General features: G+C 38.7%; 2 protein-coding genes across 5 annotated transcripts; one reads left to right on the top strand and one right to left on the bottom strand.

Moving 5' to 3' along the window:
• Positions 1-219: 219 nt before the first annotated feature.
• On the top strand, positions 220-5,719 carry LOC131256869 (VAN3-binding protein). Its single transcript, XM_058257929.1, has 8 exons — positions 220-396; positions 483-545; positions 621-689; positions 1,441-1,807; positions 2,436-2,600; positions 2,901-2,950; positions 3,848-3,905; positions 4,580-5,719. The coding sequence occupies exons 1-8, from the start codon at positions 220-222 to the stop codon at positions 4,780-4,782; spliced, it is 1,152 nt and encodes a 383-aa protein (XP_058113912.1). The 3' UTR covers positions 4,783-5,719.
• A 44-nt stretch (positions 5,720-5,763) lies between these two features.
• On the bottom strand, positions 5,764-24,387 carry LOC131256870 (GCN5-related N-acetyltransferase 7, chloroplastic). Of its 4 annotated transcripts, XM_058257930.1 has the most exons (5): positions 24,032-24,387; positions 16,434-16,589; positions 13,680-13,775; positions 7,788-7,908; positions 5,764-6,140 (listed from the first exon to the last, which is right to left on the bottom strand). In XM_058257930.1, the coding sequence occupies exons 1-5, from the start codon at positions 24,350-24,352 to the stop codon at positions 5,968-5,970; spliced, it is 867 nt and encodes a 288-aa protein (XP_058113913.1). In that variant the 5' UTR covers positions 24,353-24,387; the 3' UTR covers positions 5,764-5,967. The 4 variants fall into 4 exon arrangements, with proteins under 4 accessions (XP_058113913.1, XP_058113914.1, XP_058113915.1 ...); XM_058257931.1 differs by lacking the exon at positions 13,680-13,775; XM_058257932.1 differs by lacking the exon at positions 16,434-16,589.
• Positions 24,388-24,743: the final 356 nt, after the last annotated feature.

The following is a 24,743-nucleotide window of genomic DNA, read 5'->3' as shown; positions in this document are numbered from 1 at the left end:
TGGACCTGCCTGATTCTTGGACCAAGGCATATAAATGTTGGGCCCCCCTGAATGTATTGCTTGGAGCTCACACGCGCATGCCACGTCCGCATGTGTTCGGGCGTGTATGGGACTGGCTTACTCACGTGTGTGGATTAGCAAAACCTCTATATATAAGATATGATCATAAATCATTTTCATACTAAGCTCATCTCCAAATTCCCCACTTGCTTCAATTCCATGGATTCCAGTATCAAAGCCTCCCATGCACCATCAGATTCTATGGATTTGCTTTCGCGAGCATGGTGCGATACTGCAATACAAGTCCTGCAACCGGCGGTGCACGACACCTCGACGACGGTTCTTGAAGATAACCTTATCAAGATCTTTGAGAATGACATGAAAGCACCATTACCAGTAAGTAATGCACATCTATTATCATAATTCGATCTTTTTGATGTTTAAGTAGTCTTGTTGGTGGATTGAAATGGATAAATTCACAGACGATGAACGTCGTTGATGGAGATTTGAAGCCTTTACCAAGGTGGAAATCCGACGATCTCAAGGTAACTGATCATGAATACTGAAGTAAGTATAATAAAAAGATTTTAATGCTAATCTGATTTTGTTTCTTTCGTTAGTCGTGGATATGGCTGCAAAAGACGATCCATCCAGAGCTAAACTACGATCGTTGCTTCCGAAAGAAATGGGTATGGAGCTGATTGCTAAGTTCTTGATTTAAGATAATATAGCAATTGATTACAGCGTGTTTGGATGATTGATTTTAGTGAATTGCAATAACTTGAGCCAAGTAAGAGGAAATGGGCAATGTGGGTCTGGCTCAGTACTCTACGATCTTAGACCAGTACCCAAATCATGATCATTTCGGGCATGATCACTTCGGGCTGACTTGGAACTGGGTTTTAGATGTGAGTATGAATCAAAATGGTGCAACTCTCACTTGGGTCATTCCAATTTTATTGAATCTGCAATTCATTTTAATTGAGAATCCAAACGTGCCCTTAGTGTATGTATTTGTAGCCTGACCCCAGACACAAGCATTCATGAATACACACAAAGATGGTGTGTATGCATGAAGTTAATCTAGACAATAAAGAGGTATGGCCAATGTGGGTCTGGCCCACTCTATTTCATGATGTTGGACCATTACTCGTTTTGGGTCCACTTGAAATACTTGAGATTACAGTTTGGGTTTTGGATTTGAGCATGATCAATCCAAATGGTGACACACACACTTGGGTCACTTCCATTTTTATAGAATTCACAATTCATTTTAATTGTTCATCCAAACGCACCTTTAATGTCTCTATCGTAACACGCCCCATACACTGATATGCATGCATACATATAAAGATGATATGTATAAGTATCTAAGTAGCTGCATCATACAAGATTTCCACATTTTAGACACTGTTTGGCTAATGGAAGATATGAAAACAGTCTCTACCTTCACCATGGAAGTTGATTCCATTCAAGGAAATCTCTATAAAGAAATGGATTGTAGAGATGAAGAGGAAGCGGAAGGACGAAGAGCGGTTGCAGAGAGCCGAAATGCATGCAGCCATATCCGTTGCGGGTGTCGCAGCCGCACTGGCGGCGGTGGCTGCAGAGAATGTGAAAGCCAATAAATCAAACTCTACAAAGGAAGCTGCAGTGGCTTCCGCGGCGGCTCTGGTCGCGTCTCAATGTGTGCAGGCTGCAGAAGACATGGGTGCGAACCGCAAGGAACTAAGCAAGGTCGTGAGCTCGGCCATGGCTGCTACGAATGCATGTGACATCTTAACACTTACAGCTGCAGCTGCAACATGTATACAATCCTTCTCTAGATAGGTTTTTGGCTATTCTTTTATATCTTAAATAGTGGTGACTCGTCCAAGGCAGACTGTGTGGCTCAGATTGGCCAAAACATGGGCCAGATTGTCAGTGGGGCGTAGTCTGAAAATCAACTGATTGAGCAATCCATCAATGGCACAAATGGCCTACATGGGCCCCACCAGTTGTCGATGGAACATAGCCAGAAAGGCACACTGATCATCAAGAGATTCTAACCGTTCGATCCACGGCTACTAAATGGATGGTTAAAAGAGAAAACAAAGAACACTATGAATACAGTGGATGAGATTAAATGGTGAAAATCATCTAATTAATGTGATTTTCAGGCTACGTTGCATCCACTGTAAGGCCTATAATTTGGACGGTTGGATTAGCCTATATTTGCTCTATATGGTCGGATTTAACTCGTCCGAGTTGAATCAGACTCGGTCGAATCTGATCCAGTACAACACGATTGCAGCACAAATGGGTCCAACTCAGCCCTACCCAGCTGAGTTACCCCTGACTCGAGTGAGTTGTGAAACTAGTCGGACTGAGTTGCCGAGTCCAAAAAAAAAAAAAACTATGGTAGATGGTGACTTTCTCTTGGGCCTGTGTTATAGCATTGAGAGGGGCAGCTACACTGAGAGCAAGGCCAGGGAGAAAAGAGAAAGATGGATGTGGGCCCATACTCCCACTTGAAGAGACCAGAGACTTTGACTTTGATTTTGGGAAGTATAGGACTTTGCTGGCCACTGGTGCTGAGCTTACCGTTAGATCATCAGATGGTAAGTGGGGTATTTTTGTGACATCCAGGCCGTTCATTATTCAGGTCCCTGCGTTTCTGTGCCGTGGCCCAACCACCAGGATGCATCTGATCATCATATGGGGCCGCTCGTATAAGAAGAGAATGGACGGTTGTAAAAGGTTGACCAGCAGTCCACAGCCATCGTTCAAGTATACCCACTAAATAGGCTGATGGAGATGATTTTTGGGCCAGGGCACATATACCATGGACCCACCTGATGAACGGCCGGTACAAGGAGCATTGACAATTCTCTTCTTATTGTTGACTGTATTATACGTAGGTAAGAGCAGGTTACGGTTAGTGTCAGTTATCCTCAACGGAGAAGCCAAGGTCTGTTTATCTCTCATAGAAAGAAACGTGTACGAGATCCGAACCGACTGTCAAGTAGGCCATGCCTTGGATGGACCACATCCCAAAAATCACATCAAGGGGATAATCATAAACCTCAGATTGGATGATTTTATTCAATAAAATGGACGGCCAAAAGAACTTTGATCGAACTTCTTTTTACAGCCATCGATTTTCTTTCCCTCAGATCCGTGTATTTTGGGTGTATGGTGGGCCATCCAATGTTTAAATACCTGATGGTTGGATCATATCTCTCTAATTTATCTAATGACAATACACCGATGCTCAGTGTGTAACCGACCCTACCCATAATCGGTGCTCCTGCCCAGGGATTCGGACAATCCAACCAGTGGCCCACCATCTTGGATGGGCCACAGCCAATATCGATTCCTAACCGTGAGATTAACTTCCTGATTCTGATGCCAACAGAATTGCTGCACGACATAAACGGTCCACAGAGGGGATCAGACAGGAATATCAGATCAAGGCACTTATTATGAGTAGGAGAAAACATGCACACGTGCCAACTCGGTGCAAGTGTGCAAAATCAAGCGTTCATCAGGTGGACCCACTTCAAACATTCCCTGATAAATAAATAAAAATTTGAGGCCCATCCACTCATCTGGTGGGCCACGTGGGTACCAGAAAATGTGAAGTTACTAAAAATAACCAATAGCATATCTTCAACATACACATGTGGGCCACCAGATTAATGAACCGACCTGATTTTTGGCCCAGGTCTCATTAAGGGCTCCACCTGATGAATTTCCTGGATCTTGCACGAGTGCCAAGTTGGCAAATATGCCAGACGGTTCCTATTCAATCTTCCCTTGCACGAATTGTGTGAGAGGAAGCTGATGCTTAGGTATTTCATGACAGGTGATTCTGAAAATCAGGAACATCAATGCACTGAAGGGCTTTGCAAGTACAAAAGAGAGTAAGTTGATGACTACTCTACTCATAAACTCACACTCTTACATACAAGTTGCACATAGAGCTGTAAGCTAACCGAGTTAGCTTGATTAAATCTCTCAACTTGACTCAGAAAAGATCAATTTGACTCAGATTGAAACTCAGTTCGAACCGAGTTGAGCTGATTTTTTAAGCTCGAAAAAATTTCAAGCAGAATCCAAGGTAGACCAAGCTTGACTCAACTCAACTCAGAACTTGACCCGGTTCAAATCGATTCAACTCAGATCGGATTCACTTAATATAAATATTTTATAAATATTTATATTTAAATAAATAATATTATATATTATATATATTAAAAGCCTTAAAATCTAAACTCAAACTTAATTCGTAAGCTCGAATTCAAACTTGGCTCGCTTGAAAGATGGAGCTCAAGCTCAACTGGAACTCAGCTTAAGTTGGCCAGTTCAGCTCAAGGATCGAGCCAAGCCGAGTTTGAGCTGGGTAGCTTGCTGGCCGAACTGAGTCACATGCCAGGTATGTGCACATGCACATTACCTTCACCCATGCGAGCCAATGTACCAAAATCGGTACCGTCCACAATGACAGACTATGGGCCACGGTTCACATTCTCGTCCACATGCAATATTTTCCCATGATTTAAACCTAAGTGTGCATTCCATCTTTCATTGGTAGCAGGTATCGTGACCGACATCCGTGAAGATCAGACCGTCGATGCGGAGGCAGCCGGTTCCATAGTTCTAACCACGAGCCGGGGGACATCAATCAAGCTTGAAATAAATGATTATACACAATATAAGATATGGTTTGTGACCATAAATCACATGCTAATGCTCTCCACCACATTTAGTGGCTATGAACTTCATTTTTACAGAAATTGAATTGCTTGATTCTGCTCAACACTCCTCGATATGTGCTTTTTTATTTCTTTTTTAAATCTGTTTGTAACTGTGTAGACCAAGTTTGTACATGTGGGCCATGGTTGGTTGTTCCAAGCCATTTATCTGATGGCCCACATCATGGGTGGACTATCTCTAAATATCCAATTATTGCATGCAAATACAATGGTTGAGAAGAAACACACCAACAAACCAGATTTAATGGAATGGCCAAAAAATCAACGGTTATGATCTTCCAATTTTGGAGACTTGATAGGCATCGTCCATCTATTACCGAGCCATCAGATCAGTGGCTTGGACGAACCAACCATGGGCCAACATAGAAACTCGGTGAACTCAGCCTCTTTTTTTCTCCATGTAAGCATTAAATGGTTCTACGTGCTGTTTTTATTATGATTTTATTTTGAGAGATGATCGTTGATAATAAGAAGCATTGCATCATTTACAGATTTTTACCCTATGTTATATTTCCACTGTTGAATGAATTTTCACTACATGTGGAGCCCAGTTTGGCAGATCCACGCCGTTCATCTTGTGCCCCATCATGAACAGTCCATGCCCAGAAAACTACTTCAGATTATTATAAATGGGCCCTACAAATGAACTGGTTTGCCAATGGTCCGCATTCAATAGGAAGCAGAAAAAGAAAAAAGGCAAAAACCACTTTTCTAACCAACTGATGGTAAAGAATTCTTAGATTTGTATCACATACATTATGGGAGCCAATGGATGAAGGGTTCCAAATCTTTGAAAGGTGGGCCCCACCATACACCTGCTGGCAAGCAGAAAGGCAGGAATGCAAAAGCTGTTCGCATAAAATATGATTTCTAGCGGCTACCATGTTCCCCTTGAAATGAGTTTATGCTATACCTTTACACTTCAACAAACAATAAAGGAAACAGACAGACAGAGACAGAGAGAGGAGAAAAGAAACAGAAGAGAGAGAAAACTAAAATTTGAAAAAAAAAATATAGTACTATAAATGAACTCGAGCTTATACACATTCATATGGAATAGATGGGGTCGAACCTCATGCCCCCACAAGTTCGGAGAAGGACGACAATGGCATGGGTCACAGGTTTATATCCCAGCTTACCTGCTATAATTTTTTTTTAAATGGTAAAAGAAAAAAAAAAAAAAAATCATGGAATAAAAGTTGGTCTTGCATTACAAACTGGTGGTCATAGACAGATCAGCCCACAGGAGGAGACGTCTCGGCCGTCCTAAAAATCTGGCTTGCCAAGCAGGTTCTTCATTTTCATAGATGAATCCACTCTTTGTATACAACTTCTTCGCAGGCTCATTGTCGATGGCGACATGAGCATATAAATCTGTTACGCCTGAAACGGCACTGGAAAATTAGTATAAGATGGGATTTATCCATCCTTTAAGAAGAATATGATGGTGAGGTATTATTCAATGCTGGATCTGTCAATTTGTACAATACCATGTGGGGGACCCTGGTCATTTGACCAAACTGTTGATATTGTTGTCCCCACTGTGGTTGGCCAATGGAAAAAAGATCTCCCAGGTGGAAAAAAATCCTATCCATAGAATATTTGGCCTTTGTTGGTTGCATGTGAACCTGAAGTGTTAGCAGTTTTCCAAACTGACAGGGCCATCCATGGGGACTCTCATCATATCAACAGTTTTGATCACTTAACCATGGGTCGGGAAACTGTTCCAAGGGGAAAAAGATTAAGAACAGTTGGGCTTGGTTCATTCATAATAGAAACACCAGCAGGATTTTTTCCTCATTAATGAATTTCTTTCTTATCAATGAACAACGGGAAAAAGTGGTGCACCAAAACTAAACTTAGGCCCACAATTTGGATGGTTCGGATGCTGGTAAGATTTTGCATGCTTTGTGGATTGTCACACTACCAACGTAACAATGCTTCTATCCTTCAAGTTGTGTAGGATATGACATGACGTGTATGGGATCAATGATGGATGGGCTCACCTCCAAATATAAAAGTACTAAATGCATTTAAAAAGACACTTATAGCTTGGAGAAGACTGATGATATATGCACATTCACACATGAGTGCGCACGCATTCATATGTGCGTGTGTTTGCCTCCATGTGTCATCTTCTCAAAATATAAAAAAGTGATTTAGCTAAAATGGGATACTACTACCCATTTCAGGTTCTAGTTTTAGAAAAATCGACAACTATAATTTTTTCCAAGGGCCTGTTTGAAATCATGGATTCATGGGAAAAGAACAAAAGTTTCTCTTGATTTCATATTTTTTAGCAATTTGATTTGCAATCAAAAATGGATTCTAAAGACTCATCATTTGTCTTTTCCACCTGAGACAAGAAATGATGTTACAATTGTCTAATAAATATGAGATTTTACATGAGTTCTCATTTTAAATCAAACACAGCCTACCTTTTGAAAACGATGACAATGATTTCAAGTAGGCCCTAACTTCCAATATCATTAATCGCTACCCTTTATTTCTCATTATCAAGTAAAAAAAAATGGAGTACGGTTTTAATTTTCCAAATTCACTTGTTTGAAAAGTGGGAAAAGAAAGGAAAGATACTGATTTCCTTTGACAAGACATTTTCTCATGTTTGATTTGCAAAGAAAAATATGGATGGAAGTAATCATTAGCCTTTTCCATTATTGCAATTCTCTGCCACGAGACTCAAGGCAACCATTTTCTAATGAATTGGGGATTTCCACTCAGGAACCGTACCCCTAAAAATGGAATCCATTTGTCATTAGTACCTATGGAAATAATCATTACAATTTCCTCTCTTTTTTCCTTTTTCTATTTCTTTTTTTGGCTTCTTTTACTTTCCCGCTTCTAAGACAAGTGCAAACATTCACGAAACATCATTAGAGGTCCCACAATGATATTTTTGAAATAGACTATTGAAGTGCACCAACAATGAGCAAATAGTTTCTAATCAGTGCTGATCGTGTTGATGATGTGGAAGACTCTAGACTAGAATGAGTAAAGGTGAAATTGTACCCCATTGTCGAGCAATTTTCTTGGACTTGGCAACTAGTGCATAGCCAATGCCATTCTGATGCAGCTCTGCAGCTACACACACATTGCTAAGATACGCTCTTGCAAAATCAGCTCCAATCCCCTGTTAAAATCATCTTTCTGTGAGAGCTGCAATTCTACTTCTGCCAGAATGGGACTTCTATAAATGACAAGTTGTAGGACTACAGTGAGTTTTGGTAAGCCCGCATACATGTACAAGGCAGCCCATCAACACACTACCAAACATGCCAACGTCGCTCACAGTTGTGAGATCCATCTGCCTATTGCTAACATTGTGCCTGCCTAATGAGTGGGCCACCCTGATGTTTGGGAAAGGCATCTACATGGTTGGAACAACCTGACGGACATCCTGGATCCAACACCGCCCAAATTCCATGCTGGCATATGTGGTGGCATACAGAAATACTATCTTAGACATGCATGTGGTCTCTCCAACAATAATTGCTAAAGAAAACATATGAAAAAGCATACTTGGTTCATGCCCATTTACATCACTAAGCACTGTAGTTTTAGAAAATGCAAGCAGCTTAACCAAATTCCATGAACAAGAAAGTGACCTAAATGGTCACAGTAAAATTAACATTCACAAACCCACAAAATCCACAAAAGGTTCCCTTTAGATGGTTTTATTAATTTGGTGGGACATATACTCCTGGCCATTATGTACCATAAGCTGTTACATTGCATCTCATTAGAGAAACCCTTGGTTGAAAGGAAAACCCAAAAATTAATAATAAAAAAATAAAATATAAACAAAATCCTAAATCCAGGATGTGTAGTGTGTAGGTGCATGCACATGAGGTTGTCCGGTGGGATTTGAAGAGGATGTGTGTGAGGGAGTTTTTCCATGGTTGCAGGATGATCTGCTCAAGACTCACCATTTGGATGATGATAATAAAGAGGTTATGTTCACTGGGTGGACATTCTAAGGTAGTAGAAGATAAACTACTTGGTTTTATCATCATTTGGGTGGTGGTGAATAATAAAGGAAAAGAGAGACTTGCAAAAGTGAATTGACTAGGTCCATCACCATTGGAATGATGAGGAAAAAGAAAGAAATATCATCGTGGGGATATCTCTAGCAACTGCACTAAAATAGTTTGGGATCAAGGTTTTAAGACTCGGACAAGTCACGTGCGACTCATCCGAGCCATCTCAGACCTTGACTGACCCAATCTGTTCTTTTTCTTTTCTTTTTTTTTGACCCAATCTCTTTTGACACCGCAAGTCAGAACTGAAAATAGGGCCTCAAATCGTCTGATTCATGATTTGACTCGGGATAAAATGAGTCAAATCACAATGGGCTGAGTTACTCAGTACACAATCTGCTTCCATCTATTTGACATCATAAACCCCTTAAGCATGCCGTACATATGATGTCATACTCATTGGATCTCAAATGTCCATCAGCTGGATTGTGCACTGGTGATGTTCAAACTGTCCATGCCTTGCACTATGGACAACATACTGAATGGATTTAGGCTGTTCAATGGATGCCAAATTCTCAGATCTGAACCGAATAGCATTCTAAAGGGAAGAGTTGAGCCGTCCATTCATCGGATGGCATAGACGTCAGATCCAAACCATTGGTCTTCTAGGTTGATATGTTCAAGGTATTCCATATTGGTAACAGTGGCCGTAATGGTCACCACCATTACCGATATGGGTATCAGCCATAACGGCCGATACGGGGGCGTACCGACCGTTACGACCCCCGTAACGGTTGAAATTTTTCTTTTGCCCGAAAATTTTTCAAATATATCTAGAAAATCAAGAATAATGTAAATATTTCAAATATGTATTCATTTTTTGTTTTAAACATATTTATGGTAGTGTGACGGTCCACTCTTTGGTGAGAGTGTTGTATCGAGCTGTCTAGTGAATTGTTTAATATGATTATGTCTCTAATGTTTACACATCACAATCAAGCATTAGAACTAGATATAAAAATAATAATAATAATAATAATAATAATAATAATAATAATAAGGCATAAATATTGTTATTTCAATTTTTTGAGAAAAAAGGCCCTCAGGGATTTTATTCACTTAAATCACTTCAATCCACAGTTTTAATCTTAAAAGTTATAGTAAGAGTGGTCAAAATCTGTTGTAAAATGATGTAGGAGAGTTTTTGGAATGAGAAAAGTGAAATTAAATAGAAAAAAAAAAAAATGCGATCAATTTTCAACCGTTACAGGAATAACGGTCATTATGTCATGTAATGGCCTTTACATCCACTGTAACGGCTAATACAGTCTTAAAAAACAAATTGCCCATCTTCACCCCTATATCGTGTAACGGTCATGGCCATTACCTATACATATTGGCTTTTACGGGTATCGTAACGGATACGGAACACCTTAGATATGTTAGCCGAATCTAAACCGCTCGCATGCTTAGGCAATTGGATGCAAATCACCAAACTTTGAGAGTCCATCTGTGGACATTATGAGTAAAATCACGATCGCCCACTCTAGGATGCCAATCGTTAGTCATCCACCAACTTGCTTGTCTTGGTGTCCAAAGCTAAGTGTTTTATGATGGGATCAACATCAGCACATGTGTGCATCAATAAGGATTGCTTGAGAACCCTTAAGGGATGCCAATCGTTAGTCATCCACCAACTTGCTTGTCTTGGTGTCCAAAGCTGAGTGTTTTATGATGGGATCAACATCAGCACGTGTGCATCAATAAGGATTGCTTGAGAACCCTTAAGGGATGCAGGATTATGAATCTTGTTTTGACTATTGGATGAACAAGTCATTGGGGCCTACATGCTTACACAATTGGACTTTTGGAATTCCATATCACTCACATGAAAATCTCCTAGCCATACAATTGTTTAAGGAGACAACCTTTTATTAAAGATGCTTGATTAGATGAATGCGGACCCCAGTGATAGTCTAAGTGTAAATGCTCATTGACCCTAAAAAGTGAAGACATCAATGGTGATCAGGAACTAAGGTTTGGTATTGGTGTGTTAGACACCAAAGTGGCCTGATCAATGTCAAATCAAGAGTTTTGTGGATCACATTAATATATTCCTAACACCATAACCGTGTATTGGGTTGTGATGCTATCAAAGTACTTCCAGCCATGTACCATTGAAAGCAAGGATCAGCACTTTGGGCATGACCGTTTTGTTTTGGATAAGGTGACTAGCATAGGTTGTTTTAGTATGCACCTCGATCTAATCCAGCCTATTGGCCCAAGTTTCATAGTCTACTAGCTATGGAGTGTACTATCAAGACAGCCTTATGAGGTGAAATGGCTTGCCACCGAGTGGATAATTAGTTTGCACAACTTCAACCCATAAGAGGAATTATGATGACACAGTAATTTGCTCTCTAGAGGCATTAATGAAAACACTCTAGTTTATCACTCTAGCATTATGATGACTAGCATAGGTTGTTTTAGTATGCACCTCGATCTAATCCAGCCTATTGGCCCAAGTTTCAGTCTACTAGCTATGGAGTGTACTATCAAGACAGCCTTATGAGGTGAAATGGCTTGCCACCGAGTGGATAATTAGTTTGCACAACTTCAACCCATAAGAGGAATTATGATGACACAGTAATTTGCTCTCTAGAGGCATTAATGAAAACACTCTAGTTTATCACTCTAATTCTTAAAGCACTAAATCATATGAATTTCTTATTTCAGTTCCTGTACCTGCTTCACTACATGGGCATGCGCTAAATGTTTCAATCCTAAAGGATTGAATTTTCCCAATTGACTCGAGCAAGTCCAATTTATATTAAGAGTCCTCAACGTATATCACGATCTCAAGATTGACCTGCTTCCTTCACCATCTAACAAGACATCTGCAGAAGACAAGACATTAAACTTAATCTATTGTGATAGCTACATGGGTTAAAGAGAGGGATTCCTCTGGTTGACCTTGGAACACAACAGCCACAGGCTAAGGAAGAGTTGTGGGACATAGATCTCAATACCCCCGTTTAACCATGAACACCTAGCAAGTTGTAGGACGAACCCGTTGTTATTTATTCTTTGATGTGGTCATCCTGTGTAAGGAGATCAATGACAAGTCGGGATTGAAGGTCTCCACCATTGGGCACGACGAGTCAATGTACCATTGCCCTACCCCTCACAGGAGTGTGAGTGTGTCATGGGAATAGGCTCATGGTGTTGGACCTGTTAGTCACTAGCATTGGTGGATCAATTCAAGTCTCTAGACCAGGAGACTCATCATGCTTGGACTAAATTGGCTTGTGATTATACTAGCTTCAACAAATCTAATCCTTAGACCTGAGGACATGTGAGGAGTTCAAGGTCCTGATCATATGTTCTTGGGCTCACTTTACAAGGTTACATCAGTGGCTGACATGTGGGTAGTGTTGGGTACATGTATTAGGGTCCAGTTGAGGCCCACATGATTTGACAAGGAATCCACCTCTTTGCCCAAGACATGTTTATAGATGATATTGTGGTTTGGATATCAAACGTTTTTCTTAGCTGGCCAGTGCATCTAATGTTTCCTAATGGTTAAGCAAGATTATTTTTTTTCAACCATTAAAATTCAGTTTTAAACATTTATTTGTTTTAAATCAATCTTGATGGACATCCAATGGTTAAGATTTGGTCATCCATCCCTTGGACTTGCATAGGAGATCAGGCTAGGGATAGTGACCATGAGAGTGGAGGGATTAGGTTGATTTGAGTACATGGATGGGCAGGATCATAGACTTTAATGTAGTAATGCATACCAAAGTTTGTAAGGTGGTCGAGCACCATACTTGGTGTCTCTCCCTGCTACCCGAACTCCTTGTATATTGATCCTATCTGAGAGGGACTGCGAAAGAGCTTAAGATGTCCCTGCCCCTTGGGCTTCGCCACCTTGGAGGGAGAGAGAGAGAGAGAGAGAGAGAGAGAGAGAGATCAATGTGCGCCCCTAGCCCTATTGTCAGAGTGTGCAGGAGGTTTTCTTCACTTCTCATTTGGGGGAAAGACTTCCTAATTGGAAGACCGGCATCGAGTGTTAATATTTGTTTCGCATCACAGGTATGTCTCAACATAGTTTATGTTTATACTTTTGGATTTGATTGCATTTAGATGGGGATCCATTAGTCTAAATAAAACCTAAGTTTGAAAAGTTTAGGCTTCCGTTGTCTTTCTTAAAAACCTAACATGATGAATCTACAAGAAGATCATCAGCAAATGAATGAAAATAATGCAGTGAGGCATTCAAAACATTGAACTAATCTACAAGCATGGGAAAGCTTCTTTTAGATATTGACAACAGCAGACACCTACAAAAGATGGACAAAGTGAAAAATGCTCAATGCATCTATCATTCATCAGTATACAAGCGATGCGAATTGAAAATAGTGCATCGCAGATTCCAGGATTACATCATAAAATAGTGCACTGAAAATAGAGCAGTGCAAGAAGCATCTGGAAAGCTTCTTAAAAGTAATCTCCATTTGCTCTATCCAGCTAAAATCAAAATTCAACCAAGCTAAGTTTCTTTATTGACACTATCAGACAGTACATGTTACTAAATTCCAATTGATGCAATTAAATGAACTTTGAAAAAATGATAAAAGCACAATTAAAAAAAAAAAAAAAGAGGATGTGAAGATGGATAAGTTATTCAAACATAAATGATGAAAAACATAAACGAAATCTAACCATGTGATCCAAAAAGCACAAACTAGAGCAATGTAAAAAACCCTAATCTCCTACGATTTAAGAGAACTCATTATAGAAAGTAGTTATCTTTATCAATCAAGTTCATTTTGTTTTTTTAATCTGGTAAATTTCGCATTTGAGTGATACAAACTGGCAGACAGTTTCTCAAATTTTAATAGTGATGTCTGAAATGTACCTCTGGCCTCTTCCCTGTTATTTCATCTGCCAGCCTTAGACACTGGTTGAGATCTAGGGACCCAACTACTACTCGATCTTCTCCATTATCAGAAAACTACAAAATATAATCACCACAAACATTGTTGAGATTCTCCCGGAGTTGGATAATATTTTTTTTCTGCTAACCAACAGAAAATAGCATTACTTCTTTGTCAGTCTAATTTAGTAGAATAAATGGTGATTCTTCAAACAAATTGGGATGAGGCCGAAACCGAATTAGATCTTTCTCTATGAAAAAATTAAAGTTTCATATAACCACAGTTTTAAAAGCATTTCAAAAGCCCATCTCGTCCATTCATGCTCCAAGGTGAGGCACAAGAAAAAAGACTTGTGGTTCAGGCTCAAATAACATAGCTATTGATGTTTAGGCAAATTGGGGTGAGGCATGATCTTGGAAGGCAAATACTTCCACCTAGTGTTCACTTTGACTCCAAGTCGGAAATCTATTCTCATGGAACAAGAGCTTTCCAGATTAATGCTTTTGCACGGAGGCACCCTCCCTCTCTCCTTCGCTGCTTTGGATCGTGAACTCCCTGCCCTGTGGATTGACCAAATCTCATCCAACAGAAGCAAACCAAATCTCAATACAATCTGATGAAGATCAGAAGTCATTCGATCATCGAGGCTCCATTTGATTAAATTTATATATCATGCAAAAAGCAAGCTTCAAATACAAGACAAGACCAGAAGTCAATCAGTCACAGGGCTGCCTTTGTTTATAAACTTAATATATCATGCAAAAAGCAAGCTTCATAAACAAGGCAAACACCAATAAAAAAAAATAGGCTATGGGGTCATGCTACAAAACAGTACTGCAAGCATGAAGAACATCTACTAAAAATTTTAAAGCATGTCAGTGGAATACTTGAATTTTGAAACTGGCAAAAAAAAAAAAATACTCGAATTTTGAAACAGGACACTTGTAATGAGAACAAAAATTCTTTGAAAGATTTGCAACTTCTTTTTTCCCCCTCCGTAATGGAACACAATTACATTGTAGCTGAATCTGCAACCCCTCACAATTGACTCACTCAGAGACCCAGCCCTTTAACAGTCCATGTCTGTCATTTGGGGTTCACCATTCTTGAAATCTTTAAGAGCTGACTGAGCAAGCGTAAATTGGACAGGTTTTTTAAAATAAGCACATTAACTAAAATAGTATGAAACATGTATTATGGATTAAAGGTATGCTCAGATGCACACTTGAATTGAATAACAAACCATTAGTATAATGAACTGGAAATCACCAAGTTGTAGTTTGCTTCATTAGTATTCATATTGGGGGACTGGCCTCAAAATTGTGGTCAAGTTATTTTCAAGTTGACTAGAAAGAAACATACCTTCAACTCAGGGGCTGCTTCCTCATTATGAATACAGAAACATCAATATTTTTTGTCATTTCCTCTGGATTAAACTGAATGTTCGGGATTCAATTCACTTCAGCATCTAAAGTCTAAAACACACCATAAAAATGGGAAAAATTGCATTATGGATTTAATCTCATCCAAATGATTCTTAAGAATAAAGATGTGCCATTTGTTTCTAATGGGATTTTTTGCAACAGAGACTGGTGCATCTTTCATAGTCAGCCCCTTCGCCGAATGCCAAGTAACTCCTCGGTAAAAATTAAGGAACAAAACCTTGGGGAGTGCTACAAGTGCAAAGGTTTGATAAAAACCATGGTATTCAAAAACAGTTATGGTAACGGTTGTTGCATAACAATAACAATGGGACCCCTTACGTGATACAGGGCTGCAATGCCCGTTCTGACAAAAAGGGGGGGGGGGGGGGGGCCTATATAGGGCTGACACATTTTCATCCTTTTAAAAATTGGCCATTACAGCCCATATCATAACAGCCATAAGGCTGGCCATTACAGACACTGTTACCATTATTGAATAACTTGATAAAAGCAGGTCTCCAACTATTCCAAACTACATCACAAATGTGAATGCACATATGCTTTTTTTTCCCTTTTTTTTTTTTTTTTCTTGGCCAGTTGCATGTTTAGTTAGGGGAGTTTTTGATACTCAGGCAGACTGCGATGGTTGATATGCAGGCATCAGAAATTGTAGATGTGGAATACTTAGATTAAATGTCCAAATTATAATGGTTGATATGCAGGCATCAGAAATTGCACATGTGGAATACTTAAATTAAACCATCCAAATTATAGAACTCACTGTGCTTAGGTCATCATCCAAAATCAGATTGACTAAACAATCCTAACATCTGATTAATGGATTTGTTTGCTGAATTTGGTCCATTGATTGCTTTTTTTCATTTCAACCATCCATTAAAAGTCAACTACTCGATCAGTTGAAAAATCTAATTGGTGTAAAGTTTGCTTTATTATCCATCCAAATTGGGGCCCATGAGTTCGATGGTTTAATTTGTGTTTTTTTGTATTCCGTGTGTGTCATTTCTCAGTGCCCACACATCAAGTTTTACTTGTTTTCTTAACTAGACTTCAAGCAAGAGATAAGTAACAATGGTAGATTAAGAAAAGAAGAACGGTGTGGGGCTTCATTAGGATAGCCACTTTGATAAGCAGGTGATGCAATAAGGTTGATGTCATTTCACATATGAAATGCTTTCAGGAATCCAATTCAATTCCATACCTTTATAAACATCAAAAGCAAGTGAAAAATCTCATCAGAAGAGTAAAATCATTGTAGATAGTGAAAACTGTTGGAATCCAGCACAGACATACCTTGCAAGCAGTGCACAAACCATTTGAGGATCTTAATGTTTGTGATATTGGAATCGTTGCATTGATGCAAGAAACCCTATTAAATCCTATCCTCTTCCCAGCAATACGGTCTTTTAGAGCTTCAAACTCGCGCTCTGACAAGTACCTCTTATGATCCTAATAGAACTTGACAAGGCATAAATACCATCAGTATTATAAAGAAGTAAATCATTGTAACAATATAAGTGTGTGGTGATGGAGACCATAAATCCTCAATTGGAGGCCATACACAGCATATTCGAATTTCAATTTGCACCAGTGGGACATATGGTTTGTGATCCAACCATTTGTCCATTGGACTCCACTGTAAATGGTCCCTATCCCTGAGATCTCTTGATAGGATAATCCTATCATTTCAATTCGTGGCCAGCAAAGAAGAGAAATACAACAACACCCCACATTCAACTGAAGAAGGTCGCAACAATGGTGAATAGGATCTTCTAATCTCGATGGCTTTTGGGGAATTGCTCCATCCACAATGGGTCACATTTGATGCCATCAGTCTGGATCTCTGAACCATGGGACCCACTTGTGAAAACTGAAAACCCTAGTAGATTGTGGATATTATTGCGTCCGGAAACCCATAATTCCTTGGCAGTCAATGCATTTCAAAATTCAGAGGAAAAAAAAAAAGGTAATATCCAAATTAATCTGGAAGGATATAAGCACGCAACACAATTCAAATGCATGAATCATCCTAAATAACTTTACTACTCAATACTATACTGTTTAACATGAAGCCAATAATTGTGTGTTATGAAAAAATAAACTCAGAAAATGAAAATCACATGTTCAGGATACACGAAAAACTTCCTACATAACAATACATTAAAGATATCAACTATACCAAGTAGTGTAACCAATAGTTACTTAAACTGAAAAATGGAAGGTGGGAAATGATGCAAGAAACAGATACGTAAAACATCCCGTTCATGACAATAATTGTAGAAATTAGCTAGAAGCGTGAAATGAACATGCAAAATGGGTAATAAGAGATGTAGGTATTTGTCAATGTTTTAAATAACTTCGCTATATAGCGTGTATCTGATGCCACATAGCGTAGCTTAGCCTTAATGCCACATAGCTCATTAAAGCAGCTTCAGTCACACGCTGCCTATGCTACGTACTAATTTTGCATACACTACACTCTACATAGCCCATGGTACACGCTACTTAGTTTGCACTACAAGTTATTTTCACTAAAATATTAAAATCAATTAATGTTTTCAATGATTTGTTACATTTTCATTTTGTAATAAAAATTATTTAATATTTTCGGTGATTTTAGTAAAATAATATGAGTAATAGTATTTAAATCATTTTAAGTTTTCTTTTGCCCAGCTACCTTGTTAGTACGCACCCACTGTCAGTACACGCTCTAGTGTTAGCCACCCTCACAAGTATTTAAATCGGTTAAGTTGCTCTTTCTTCACCTTTATACTTTTATCTTTGCCTATTTTTCCTACCATTTTAGGTTGTATTTGGTTGCACCAAATGCCATCAAATTTCATTATTAATCGGACTTATTGACGCAAAATATCATGAAATTTCATTGTATTTGGTGCAAACAAGCACAACCTTCACTAAAAAATCTAAAAATAGCATGTCGCTTACATTGCACACTCTGTAGCTTAAGCTTCACACTTCAAAGGAATGAACGACGTTGCACGCCATTCGCTATTTAAGACATTGGTGAAATGGGTTTCCCTATAACTATGGTATAAACCTCTCCAACATTCAGCATGGTGTGCAATAATAGCTGTTGCAGGGCCGTAAAGGCCGTTATGTAAAGATAATGGTGGCAACCATTACACATTACAGGGTCATAATGACCGTTGTGGAAAAAATGATCCGTAACGGCCCGTTAACGGTCCATTATAGGGTAAATACAGGTTTTTCGGGTTTTCTTTTTCAATAGGGGAGAGAGAGAGAGAGAGAGAGAGAGAGAGTTACAGCCTGTATCGTAAAGGTAATGATGGTGGCCATTACGGCCATCGTTATCGTTACGGAATACCTTGACATTCAGCCTTTCAAAAAAAAAAAAAAAAAATCATATCCAACATTCTACACACTACTTGATCTCTGGGGCTCATCTTGATTGTATGCTCTAGACATCAACTATTCAAAAATCCCCCTTTTCAATAGTGTAATAGATGTAGGTGCACAATCTGAGGCTAGACTGTTAGCATGCCCTTTCATGCGTGTGGGTGCTTCATGCTTAGCAGTTTGCTAGAAGCCACCCCTGCATAACCCCACATTGTTTGCTCACCCTTTGGGGAGTGCATGTAATAGCTAGGTTTTTTTTTTTTTTTTTTTTTTTTTTTTTTGGGTTAGCTTGTTAGTACACACCCATGTAATAGCTAGGTTGGGTCATTAATAGGTGGGACAATGTTGGCATGTCGATGGTGTTAATGTGAGTGTCTGTCATAGGTGGTCCCAAGAGCCTAGGTAAATGAGGAAAGTTGATGCTTTGTTAGCAGCCGAAGGTAAGAACTCTTGCCAGTCTACCATAACCCAACCCCAAATTGTTGGGAAAAAGGCTAAAATGATGATGATGATGAGATGGGTGAAGCAAATGGCATGGTTTAGGTACAAAAAGGGTACATTTGGGTGTTCCTGTTGTAAGTACTGCAAAAGTAAACTTGAAATATTCAACAGAAAGGAATCTGTGCTTAGGAACCTCACACATGTTATGCAGATCTCTGTAGGTAGCACGATCAGATGAACATTGGGTCGAGGCGCGTACGTGTCGCTATCTTTGAGATAATTTGCACCCCTCAGTGCAGAGTACCTATGTAAAAGGTCGCCGACGCTACTATCTCCTAGGATACAAATCCTCAGCAATGTTTCCACACACCATGCACTCGCTGGTAGAATATCAACACTAGTAGTACACCACACAACACCGTACAGATTTTTTCTTTTGCCCACAAAGAAGTTAGTTTTATTTTAAGATGAAAACAGAGAAGAAGATCTTGGAGAGGGATGAGGGTTCTTCCTTCTTTGACGGTGCAGAAACCCTAACCCTAATCCCTCTTTAAAACCTCAAAGCCATGTCTCGAAAAAGACCCGTTAAAGAAAAATGGCCGCGACGTTTTACATGCCCGAATAACAGAGGCACACTTCCTACTATGGAAACAGCCTTATCAAGTCAGCCACATCCAACGGTCACGATCAAAGCAGCGGATAAAAAATATTTTACAAAATTGGGCAAAACCTAGCCCATCAAGACTCTAATCAAGGAAGCCACCCAAGCCATCTGGGATCCGATTGCACCTCCCCTGCGCACGAGCATACGCAAGTGTGCATGTGAGCACACGCCCAGTTAAAGGTTTCCGAACTAGATTTCCCACCGGCTGCACCTCCCCTGCACGCGCATACGGGATTAGACATAGTTCAACACACTTGACAAAGTCTACGTTGAGCAAAGATATATAAGTCATTTTTCTTCTCTCATTCTCTCCAATATGGGACTAAAGAAAAGCACAAAATGACGAAAAACCAAACCAACACTTTAGCTCTTTAAAAAACTCATAGGTTTGTTGAAATATATATAATAATCCCCCACTTATTTCAACCAAAACAAATGTGGGCAAAAAAAAAAAAAGTTAACTACTGTGCATAAATGACGGTGACAAAAAGTCTTGAACCTCACTTAGTGAATCCTACTTGGACTACAAGAAAATAGTGAATGAAGTCTTGAATTAAATTTCTTTCAAAGTAGACCGTACGCGAAACAATCACGGAAGTTTAAGTGTTATTCTAAGGTTTTTTTTTTTTTTTTTTAGAATTAACGATATTGCATTAAAGGGGACAAAAACCCGCAAAAACGACAAAAGGAAACTAAGGAAAAAGAACTAAAACCAGAAGAGCATACAAAACAAACAAAAACAGATAAGTGGCGCTGAGATAGCGATAGCCATTAAGCAAACAGAAAGGAAAGATCTGCTTCCCTTAAGAAGTCGGCGTACGTGGCCCATTCGATCACCAGGTTTAGAGCTTTGAAGGAAACTGACTCAGCTGAAGAGGAGTTTCTAAAGCATCTGTCATTTCTCTCTAGCCAAACGGACCACCAAATGGCAAGAATTGCCATTCTCCAGATTTTATTCTTCGTCTTCCCAAGCCTGATTCCATGCCAAGCTTTGAGCTGGAAGTCCATTGATCCCGGTTTTCATGAGCGCTCTAGAGAATTGCCCAATTCTCATAGGATGCGACCCCACTTCCACACTCATATAAGTGAGTTTATCAAGGGTGTCTCTACAACAACTATCAACCCACCTTAACAAGGCTATAAATTCATTAAGGGAGTTACTCAACCTCAATTCGTTACAGAAATTCGCATTACTAACATCATAGAGAGGGGCAAAGAAATAATTTCTCTTAAAATGTAATGCAATTCATCCAAGGAATCACATGAAAACTTATTTGTCCCATTAAACCTAATTCCTGGGCTCTCCAGTCCTTAGATTGGGTTTCTATTTTCTGTAATTCAGTATTTTATGGGCTTAAGTCCCATCTCCCTCAATGTTTTCCAGACTTTTTCTCTAGCTAGAGTTTTTGTTAAAGGATCCACAATATTTACATTGAATCTTATAAAGTCTAGAGTGAGTACACCATTTTTTAACAATTGTCTCACACAACTATGTTTCAGATAGACTCATCTAGATTTTCCATTATAACACTTGTTATTAGCTCTTCCTATAGCAGCCAGGCTATCACAATGAATAGAGATATGTGGTACCGGTTTCACCCAAAAAGGTATATCTATTAATAGAGTTTTTATCTATTCAACTTCTTCATCAGTTGTTGTTAAAGCAACCAGTTCAAATTCCACCATGGAATGAGTTATACAAGTTTGTTTTTTAGATTTCAATGAAACAGCTCCACCTGACATGGTGAAAATATAACCATTGGTAGATTTACAATCATCTGATCATGAATTCCAATCAGCGTCACTGTATCCTTCCACTACAGCTGGAAATCTTTGGTAATAAAGCCCATGATCCCAGGTCTTTTTAAGATACCTCAAGACCCTATATATAGCATTTCAATGCATCTCACTCGGGTTACTAGAATATATATTTAGTTTGCTGACTGCGAAGACAATGTCGGGCCTAGTGCAATTCATAGCATAGGACAGACTATCGATTACACTAGCATAATCAATTTGAGATATTCCTTCACCAAAATTGTGTTCTAGTTTCACGCTAGGATCAAAAGGAGTACATGCAGGTTTACTATCGAAATGGTTATATTTTCTTAAAATCTTGTCTACATAATGAGATTGTGTAAGAGTTATACCATTATCGCCCCTAATTATTTTAATCCCTAAAATGACATCTGCCTCTTCAAGGTCTTTCATGTCAAAGTGAGAAGATAGAAAAGATTTTGTTTTATTAATCATTTCAATATTTGTACCAAATATCAAAAGATCATCTACATACAGACATACCATAATTCCATATTTATCAGACATCTTACAATAAAGACATCTCTCACCTTCATTGAACATAAATCCATTAGACATCATCACATGTTCAAATTTTTCATGTCACTGCCTAGGAGCTTGTTTTAGTCCATATAAAGACTTTAAAAGTTTGCACACTTTATGTTCTTGACCTGATTCAACAAATCCTTCAGGTTGCTCCATATATATTTCATCTTCCAATTCACCATTTAGGAATGCAGTTTTAACGTCCATTTTGTGAATTAAAATATTATTCACTAATGCAATGGCAATTAAAATTCGAATTGATGTCATTTTTTAAACAGAAAAATAAGTATCAAAATGGTCAACATCTTCCTTTTGTTTAAACGCCTCGGCCACTAATCTAGCCTTGTATTTATCAATTGAACCATCAGCCATTCTTTTTTTATTCTTTTTTTTTTAAATATCCATTTACATCATAAGTTTTTTGCCCCATGAGGTAAGTCAACTAATTTCCAAGTGTTATTAGATCTGATATAATCTATTTCATCTTTGATTGCTTCCTTCCAAAAGGTAGCATCATGGGACGACATCGCCTCCATGAATGTTACTGGATCACCTTCTACTTGAGTTAAAAACACTTGGAAATCAGGACCAAAGTCCTTAGCAATCCATGACCATTTACTTCTTATCTCAGATTCGGACTCAAGATCTTCTCTAAGTCTTTAAGGTGAGAGCAAGAGTGTTCATGCATGTTTACAAAGGTGGAACACCCACTGGTTTGACCCCCACTATTCTTTAGTTTATATGGAAAAACACTTTCATGAAATTCTGCATGCTCTAAATTCGATAATGATATTTTCACTAATATCTAGGAATCTATAAGCTTTATTATAAAATGCATACCCAATAAGTACACACTTAGAAGTTCTAGGTCTTAATTTAGGTCTTTTGGGATCAATAAGCCTAACATACACAAGGCAGCCCCAAACTCTAAGAAAGTTTAGAATTGATTTTCTACTCTTCCATATCTCATATGGTATTATTTTCGATTTATTTGTAAGCATTCTATTTAGCATATAACAGGCTGAACTTAAGACTTCTTCCCAAAGAATTAAAGAAAGACCTGAACTCAACAGTATAGCGTTCACCATGTTAATAAGAGTCCTATTTTTAGGTTCTGCTATCACATTTTGTTATGGAGAATAGAGAGCGGTTATGTAATGAATTATACCATTAAATTCACAGAAATAATTAAAATCCCTTGAGGTGTATTCGTTGCCTCTATCACTTTTAAGGGTTTTGATTTTTCCTATTTAATTGATTTTATACTTCATTTTTAAAAATAATAAATTTGGAAAATGCTTCATTATTTGATCTTAACAAATATACATAAGTGTATCTGAAATGATCATCTATAAAAGTAACAAAGTATTTCTTACATCCTCTAGTAAGATTCTCTTTAATATCACAAATAACAAAGTGTATCAAACCTAACAGCTCTGAATTTCTTTCAACACCAGGGAATGGTTTCCTCGTTAGAACAAGACTCACATTTTTCAAATTTACTATTTTCTAAATGAGGTATTATACCACTAGTAAACATATTTCTAATAAACTTAGCATTCACATGACCTAATGTACCATGCCATAATGAAAAAAGTGCACAACATGTAAGCAAAAGTAGTACATTTATTGGATTCAACATTCAGTTTAAACATACAATGACCATGATTAGCATGGCCTTAACTAACGAAGGAGTCATTTTTTGTTATTATAATTTGGTCAGACTCAATAAACTGACTCAGACTAGCTTTATTCAAAAGATAACCCAGAACAAGGTTTTTGCATATACCTGGCACATGAAGAACATTAGCCAGAGTAATGGTCTTCCCAGAGGTGAAGACCAGTTCAACCTTTCCTTGTCCAATAAGGTTTGTTGTGACAGCATTTCCCATTTGTCAATGGAGTTTCCATTCCCAAACGCCGATAATTTGGTCGGAAATAATGACCAAACTACCCTTGTGATGGTGTAACTATCAATTCTTCCGGGGTGGAAATATCCAAATTGAAAAAAACCAAAACTCCTTCCACAGAAAGGAAAAAAAAAAAAAATCAATCCACCACTCACCTCGACGCCGTACGTCTGATCGTTGAATTCGTAGAAGGAACGGACACGGAGGTGTACCGCGGCCCACAGCTCAGCTTCGGAAGCAGCTTCGGCGATCGAAAGAGCTGGCCTGTCTAGGGTTATTGGGTTTTGGTCCGTGCAGAGGTGGGATGCAATGGGAGAGAATTGGGGATGGTTTTTCCGAGCAGGGGCAATGGGGAGGAAGGCAGGTGAAGGGATTCTCCGGGGTATATGAGGTAAAAACCTGCAATTCCGAGGGGTATTTGTGGAATCGGGAATTGGAAGGGGCGAAGGGAAGAGCGAGGAAGAGAGAAGAGCCATTTTTTTGAGTTCCTGGCGCTATTGGATCTCGTCCTTTGCCTTCTCATCTCTGCTCTTTTATATACGTTACAGGGATAGCTATTTTTACGAAAATACCCTTGGGTTGATACTCTGGCAAAGTGTGATGGATGATACGCAGGCGCTTCGAAATTATTTAAAATTATACATGGGACTTATAAATAATTCAAATTAAACTGTCCAAATTATTTTTGAATTTTAGATGTACAATGACGCAAAAATTACAGCTATTAAATTTTCTGACTACTGTATTGGTGGTTATTTATTGGACGGCAATCCAATGGTCTTATTTTAATAACAAAGTGTACACTAATCAGAGGCTAGGATTCTTCAACCAACCTAATTTTTGACCTGTGACTTATCAACAATGGTT

Source organism: Magnolia sinica, chromosome 9 (genome assembly GCF_029962835.1).
Source record: "Magnolia sinica isolate HGM2019 chromosome 9, MsV1, whole genome shotgun sequence".
Classification (NCBI taxonomy): Eukaryota; Viridiplantae; Streptophyta; class Magnoliopsida; order Magnoliales; family Magnoliaceae; genus Magnolia; species Magnolia sinica.
Note: the sequence above shows the minus strand (reverse complement) of the source record. Positions and strands in the feature narration are given on the sequence as shown.